General features: G+C 47.6%; 1 protein-coding gene across 1 annotated transcript in view; it reads right to left on the bottom strand.

The window, feature by feature from the left end:
* Positions 1-459: 459 nt before the first annotated feature.
* Positions 460-7606, bottom strand: part of LOC113606264 (sialic acid-binding Ig-like lectin 11) — an 8373-nt gene continuing 1226 nt past the window's right edge. The window contains exons 2-6 of the mRNA XM_027080385.1: positions 6526-6928; positions 6156-6440; positions 5751-5847; positions 5319-5400; positions 460-1179 (exon numbers count right to left, since the gene is read on the bottom strand). Of these exons, the coding sequence (XP_026936186.1) occupies positions 997-1179; positions 5319-5400; positions 5751-5847; positions 6156-6440; positions 6526-6928 (1050 nt within the window). The 3' untranslated portion in view covers positions 460-996. The remainder of the gene's footprint in view (positions 1180-5318; positions 5401-5750; positions 5848-6155; positions 6441-6525; positions 6929-7606) is intronic.

Genomic DNA, 7606 nt, shown 5'->3' with positions numbered 1-7606 from the left:
TTTACATAACCCTTTAAATTTTTTTTTCAAATTTATTTATTTTAAAAAATATATATTTATTATTATTTTATTTATTTTTGGCTGCGTTGGGTCTTTGTTGCTGCATGCGGGTTTTCTCTAGTCAGGGTGAGCAGGGGCTACTCTTCGTTGCGGTGCGCGGGCTTCTCATTGCGGTGGCTTCCCTTGTTGCGGAGCACGGGCTCTAGGCATGCGGGCTTCAGTAGTTGTGGCACGCGGCTTCAGTAGTTGTGGCTCGAGGGCTCTAGAGCACAGGCTCAGTAGTTGTGGCGTATGGGCTTAGTTGCTCCGCGGCATGTGGGATCTTCCCAGACCAGGGCTTGAACCCGTGTCCCCTGCATTGGCAGGCGGATTCTTAACCACTGCGCCACCAGGGAAGCCTTCAAATTTATTTTTAAATTATTTATTATTAAAAAAAATATTCATTATATATCCTGGGTGTCCTTTGTTAGGTACATGTATTGGGAAATATCGTCTCCATCCAGAGAGGTAAATTTAGATTTACTTAAAAAAAATAATACATGTTTTATCTCCTCCCTCCCGGAAAAACAAACAAACAAAAAATAATTCATGTTCTTAAAAACAGTCAGGCAAAACAGAAATATGTGGTAGAGCTGACATCTCCCTCCATGCTGAGGCTAACTTAACACATAACAATGTAGTTAGCAGCTCCCAAAGTGCATTTTTCCCACTTAACAATGTGCCTAATGGATATTATCCCCATTTTACAGAGAAGGAAACTGAAGCACAGAGAGGTAAAGTGATTTGCCTGATATAACACCCTTAGGGTTGCCAGGGTCTGGATTTGAACCTAGGACTCTCTGTGCCCTTCAGCCGCTCCAAGGAGCTTCACCTCCTCATTTGTAAGCTCTGGCTCAGAGGGCAGCCAAGTCCTCAAGAATCGGTGCCTGGCACACATTTTCTTCAGAGATGCACCTTCTGGGCTCCAGCCTGGTTCTGGGGTTGGGGGCGGGGGCATCATTTCTGGATCTTGATCTCTGAGTACTCAGTGGTGTCCTGGTCCTGAAAGTTGTGGGTCCTCAGCCTGTGGAAGTTGAGGGTGGCGTAATGGAGCTCCTGCTCCTTCCCTGGGGTGGAGGTGGCCGGAGCTGGGGTCTGGTAGTCCGAGGGGCTGTCTGAACAGGATTCATTGAGGTGACCCTGAGTGGGACGAGAGAAGAGCTTCAGAGCTGGCTGTTGAGGTCTGGAGAAGGGAACCTGGGGCTTGAGGGGGGCAATTATTCCCTTATCCATTTCACACCCATTTCCTGAGGATTCACTCATTCACTCACTCACTCATTCATTCATTCCTTTAATCATAGTGGTCTGTTCTTCTTGTTTCTCACCCCACTGAATGCTCATAACTTCCCTCCACGGATGATATAAATGTTATCCTCATTTTACAGTTAGGAAAACAGACTGAGTGAGCAAGGTGAAGTGATTCTTCCACAGACAAGATCCCTGACCTTGGACAGTCTATGAGGACAAGGGACTGTATGAAATTGTTTGCGCACTCAAAACTTATCGAATTGCAAATTGTGATTTGATGGACAGAAGCAGGGTGCTGTGGGTGAGAGTCACAGAGGTCTGCAGGAGACCTGAACTACCCTCCAGGGGCTCACAGTGTGGTGGGGACAGGCCTGTGATTATTACAGGGATGCATGACGACAGTCGGTCTGGTATAGGGCAGGGGAATATTTAAATGACATAAATTGGCATGACATTAAAAAAGAATGAAATAAAACAGAAACAGACTCACAGACATAGAGAACAGACTTGTGGTTGCCAAGGAGGGTGGGGTGGGGGAGGGATGGATTGGGAGTTTGGCATTAGCAGATGCAAACTATTATATATAGAATGGATAAACAACAAGGCCCTACTGTATAGCACAGGGGACTAAGTATCCAGTGATAGGGCTTCCCTGGTGGCACAGTGCTTAAGAATCCGCCTGCCAATGCAGGGGACATGGGTTTGAGCCCTGGTCCGGGAAGATCCCACATGCTGCAGAGCAACTAAGCCCACGAGCCACAACTACTGAGCCCACGTGCCACAACTACTGAAGCCTGTGCCCCTAGAGCCTATGCTTTGCAACAAGAGAAGCTACTGCAACGAAAAGCCCGTGCACTGCAACGAAGAGTAGCCCCCGCTTGCCGCAACTAGAGAAAGCCCACATGCAGCAATGAAGACCCAACGCAGCCAAAAATAAATAAATAAGTTCATTAATTAAAAAAAAGCAATATCCAGTGATAAACCATAATGGAAAGGAATAGGAAAAAGAATGTGTGTGTGTGTGTGTATATATATATATATATATATATATAAAACTGAATCACTTTGCTGTACAGCAGAAATTAACACAACATTGTAAATCAGCTATACTTCAATAAAATACATTTTTTAACAAAAGAAGGAAATAATGCCGTTTTCAGCAACATGGGTGGACTTAGAGATTATCATACTAAGTGAAGTAAGTCAGACAGAGAAAGACAAATATCATATGATTTCACTTATATGTGGAATCTAAAAGAATGATACAAAAGAACTTATTTACAAAACAGAAACAGACTCACAGACAGAAAGCAAACTTATGGTTACAGGGGAGGCAGGGAGGGATAAATCAGGAGTTTGGGATTAGCAGATACACACTATTACATATAAAACAGATAATCAACAGGGTCCTACTGTATAGCACTGGGAACTACGTATAATATCTTTTAATAAACTATAATGGAAAATAATCTGAAAAAGAATATATATATAGGAATCACTTTGCTGTATACCAGAAACTAACACAATATTGTAAATCAATTATAGATCAATAAAAAATAAATAAAAAAATTAATTGGGGCAAGAAAGATGACTGAGGGCTTGACCAGTGCAAATGGGACCAGGACAGAGGAAATCTCGAATGCAAACGCACAAAGTCACAAAGAGTGAGCCCTGCCTGGAGATATAAGGACCCTGGAACCACTTACAATATGGGGCAGGGCGGGGGGATTTGCACACCAACAAGCACGTCTGCAGCACCAGCTGGGTGTCCTACCATTCAGCTCAATTCTGACACTGTTAAGGGCTCGGTCCCACAAGACTGTCCCACCCTCAACCTCACATGCCAATCACAAGTCCCAGATTCTCACCTGTGCTTCTGACCAGACAGCTGTCGATCAGAGATTCCCACAACCCCTCTCCTCAGATTCCATTCATTTGCTAGAGCAGCTCACAGAACTCAGAGAAATATTTCACTTATTAAGTTAGCTGTTTTTTTAAATTAAAGTATATAACTCAGGAACAGCCAGATGGAAGAGATGTGTAGGGCAAGGTATAGGGAAAGGGTGCAGTTTCCATGCCCTCTCCGATTGCTTCAATCTCTTCAAATCTCCACTTGTTCACCAACCTGGAAGCTCTCTGAGCCCCATACTTTGAGGGATTTTACGGAGGCTTCATTCCATAGTCATGATTGACTGAATCATTGGCCCTTGGGATTGAACTCATCCTCCAGCCCCTTCCCATCCCTGGAGGTCAGGGCGTGGGACTGAAAGTTCCAATCCCCCAATTGCATGCTTGGTTCTCCCAGCAACCAGCCCCCATCCTTAGGTGCTTCCCAAAAGTCACTCCATGAATATAACAAGAAATACTTTTATCACTCCCATCACAGGAAAGTTCAAGGGTTCTAGGAGCTCTGTGCCAGTAATAGGGGATAAAGACCAAATATATATTTCTTATTATAAATCATAATATCATAGAATATAATAAGCTCATTTTGTGGGGAGGGACAGGATGCCGGCTGGAGAATTTGGCAGGGGACAGATCACAGAACACCAGACTGAAGAATTTGGTCTTGATTTCCTAGGCCTGCGCTGTCCAGCGCAGGAGCCCCCAGCCACACATGGCTCTTGAGCCCATGAAACGTGGTGAGTCAGAACAAAGATGTGCTGTGAGTACAAAATGCATGCTGGAGTTCAAAGTCGAGAAAGAAAGAAAGAAAGAGAAAGAAAAAAGAAAGAAAGAAAGAAAGAAAGAAAGAAAGAAAGAAAGAAAGAAAGAAAGAAAGAAAGAAAGAAAGAAGGAAGAAAGAAGGAAAGAAAAAAAGAAAGAAAGAAAGAAAGAAGGAAAGAAAAAAGAAAGAAGAAAAGGAAAGAAGGAAAGAAGAAAGAAGGAAAGAAAAAAGAAAGAAAGAAGAAAGAAAGAAAAAAAAGAAAGAAGAAAGAAGGAAAGAAAGAAAGAAACGAAGGAAGGAATGAAGGAACAAAGGAAGGAAGGAAGGAAGGAAGGAAGAAAGAAGGAAAGAAAGAAAGAAAGAAAGAGGGGCTTCCCTGGTGGCGCAGTGGTTAAGAGTCTACCTGCAAATGTAGGGGACATGGGTTTGAGTTCTGGTCCCTGGAGGATCCCACATGTCATGGAGCAACTAAACCCGTGAGCCACAACTACTGAGCCTGAACTCTAGAGCCCAAGAGCCACAACTACTGAGCCTGTGAGCCCCAACTACTGAAGCCCGTGCGCCTAGAGCCCGTGCTCCACAACAAGAGAAGTCACCACAATGAGAAGCCCACGCACCACAACGAAGAGTAGCCCCCACACGCTGCAACTAGAGAAAGCCTGTGTGCAGCAACAAAGACCCATGCAGCTAAAAATAAATAAATTTAAAAAAAAAAGAAAGAAAGGGGGAGGGGGAGGGAGGGAGGGAAGAAGGAAGGAAGAAAGAAAAAGAAAGAAAGAAGAAAAGAAAGAAAGAAAGAGAAATCTCAATAATTTGTATGTTTATGTTGACTGTTGATGACATGATGTTTGAAATAACACTTTGGCTACGTTGGGTTAAATAAAATATTATATTAAAATTGATCTCATGTTCCTTTCTACTTTACTCACGTGGCTAAGTTTTAAGTTATATACATGGCTCGCATCATATTTCTGTTGGATCTAGACAGTGGGGAGCAAGCACAGGGTGACCGAAGGACAGCCATTAGGGGAATTTCTTGCCGAGAGCTTGTTCGGGGAGGAGAGATGAAGCCAGTGACCCGGCAGAGAGAATGTGAGGGCTCAGCAGGGAAGGGGCCAAATGGAGATGAGCTTTGCTAAAAGGAAGATGGACAGGACTTGGGCAATTCTTGGCTCTGGGAAGTGATAGAGGGGAAAGAGGAGAGGGTGACTTGAGTGCAACAGGAAATTCAGGAGGAAGAACAAATTTGCAGGTGGGGAGGACGAACTCATTTTTTTGAGGTGCTGAGTAAGCTGCTACGGGCCCTGTTAGGGGAGAGGTGTCCAGTGGAGACACTGGATGGAAAGTTGCCCACATCACTCACCAGAGAGATGGAAGTCAGTGCGGGACGGACGCCATCTCTGCCTGATGCCTTCTCCGCTGATTTCTTCCTGTAGATCTTCACTCTGAAAAGAGAGACCAGGGCCTTTCTTCGCTTGGTGGACTCACTGCATGGAGCTGAGAAGGACTGACTGAATGCAGGCTGGCGTCCAGCTGCAGAGACCATGACCAGAACACCTGTTCCCTCCTCCAGGATGGCTGGCACTAGAGTCCACACTTGGCCAAGATGTCAGGAGGCTGCATTCCTGATGCCGCTTCGACTAACGGCCCTCCTTCCCGGCTTCATCACTCTACCAGGGCCCTCAGCTCTGAGCTTTGAGTTTTGAAAATTTCTTTAAGTCTCCCCCTCCTTCGCCCCTTGCCCCCCATACCACCACCTCGGGAAGTCTTGTCCCAAACTGGGACCACCACTCACACAAAGAAGATGAGGCAGAGGCAGAGAGCTAGGAGGGCTGTGACGCCGGATCCCCCGACGGCCCCCCAAACCACACCGGTCCTGGGTGCTGGCCTTCCTGCAAATAGGAGACTTGGGGTGACCTGCAGTCTCCCTAAGCAGGCACCTAAGTGACGAGCCTTCTCAAATCCATGACCCACGAGTGTGCCCACTTCTATCCAGGACTCTGTCCTTTGTCCCCCATCCTTCTATATAATTGTAGGTTCCTGTGTCCCCAGCCCCCACCCCAGCCAACCGACAGAGGACCATGAACTCTAGTTCCCCTTTTGCCCTGAATCAGGCCCATTTCTCTCCCTCTCAGTATCTTCTAGGACGCAGACTCGTGTGTCCCCTGTCCCCGGACACGGCCCTTCATAGCTCCCAGACCTGGCAGCAGCAGGACAGTGGCGCTCTGTTTCCCGTGGCCGTTCTGGGCCTCGCAGCTGAGTCGGAGGCCAGAGCTGAGCCCCTCGTGGAGGCTCAGGGAGCTGTTGACCCAGGGCCCAGCCGAGCTGGAGGTGACCTTGAAGGAGGCGTTGCTGAAATTCCCCTCCAGCAGCCCCTCCCCCAGCCGCCAGCGCAGGGAGGGGGCCGGCTGGGCTCCGGAGGAACAGTCGCAGTGCAGACCTTCCTCCTCCTGGGAGCAGGAGGGTCCCAGCAGCTGCGGGGGGTCTGTGGGGAGAGATGGGAGGGATCAGAGGAGACTCTCCCCTCCCTAGAACCCAGCCGTCCTTCCCTCAGGTGTGTTCCAACTCACTTTTCACAACGAGGCTCAGAGATGCTTCATTAGAGCCCAACGGATGCTGAGCTCGGCAGACATATTTCCCATGGTCCCCCAGTTGCACCCGGGGCAGCTCCAGGACCCCAGGGTTCGAGGAATTGGAGGGGCTCAGGGTCAGGCTCCCCCGGATCCAGCTCATCCTGGCAGGAGGGTTGCTGTCGGCAACACAGTCCAGGCGTAGGAACTGGCCCTCCTGGACTGGGAGAGATAGGCTTTGGCCCAGACTTTCAGGTCCTGGCAGGACAGAGAGAAAGCTAGCTTCAGTCTGCCTGTCTGTCTGTCTGTCTCTTTCATTGCCTAAGGGCTCATATCTTCCTGCTTTGTAGCACTTGTCAATTTCCTCTGTGTAAAAACTCCCATCTTGGCCAATTTCAAGCACCTAATTTGAAGCCTCTGAACCCCGAAGCGGGAAAAGATGGACACAATGGCACAACTGGCTCTCGCCAACCAGTAAGAGCTAGTCCCAGTACATCACTGAATGCAACTTAAAAAAAAAAATGGCGGGGGTTCCCTGGCGGTCCAGTGGTTAGGATTCCGTGCTTCCACTGCGGGGGGGCACGGGCTAGATCCCCGGTTGGGGAACTAAGACCCCACAAGCCACGCAGTGCGGCCAAGAAAAATGGCATGTTTTTGCCTAGCAAAATCACCATACACTAAGTCAAAAGCCCATGATTAGGATGAAAAGAAATCCTCTCAACTTATACACAGATGATAGCGTTAATATGAAAAGAGTTTCTTCAAATCATCAAGAAAAAGACCACAAAGAAATAGGCATGGGGCTTCCCTGGTGGCGCAGTGGTTGAGAGTCCGCCTGCCGATGCAGGGGACATGGGTTCGTGCCCCGGTCCGGGAAGATCCCACATGCCGTGGAGCGGCTGGGCCCGTGAGCCATGGCCGCTGAGCCTGTGCATCTGGAGCCTGTGCTCCGCAACGGGAGAGGCCACAACAGTGGGAGGCCCGCGTACCGCAATAAAAAAAAAAGAGAAAGAAATACACATGGTTTTTAAACGCAATGAAAGATACCCAACCTATTCACAAAATGATAATGCAAGTTAAC

The sequence above is a fragment of the Aethalodelphis obliquidens genome, unplaced genomic scaffold (assembly GCF_003676395.1).
Source record: "Aethalodelphis obliquidens isolate GAN/ISIS:26980383/991018 unplaced genomic scaffold, ASM367639v1 scaffold43, whole genome shotgun sequence".
Lineage (NCBI taxonomy): Eukaryota > Metazoa > Chordata > Mammalia > Artiodactyla > Delphinidae > Aethalodelphis > Aethalodelphis obliquidens.
Note: the sequence above shows the minus strand (reverse complement) of the source record. Positions and strands in the feature narration are given on the sequence as shown.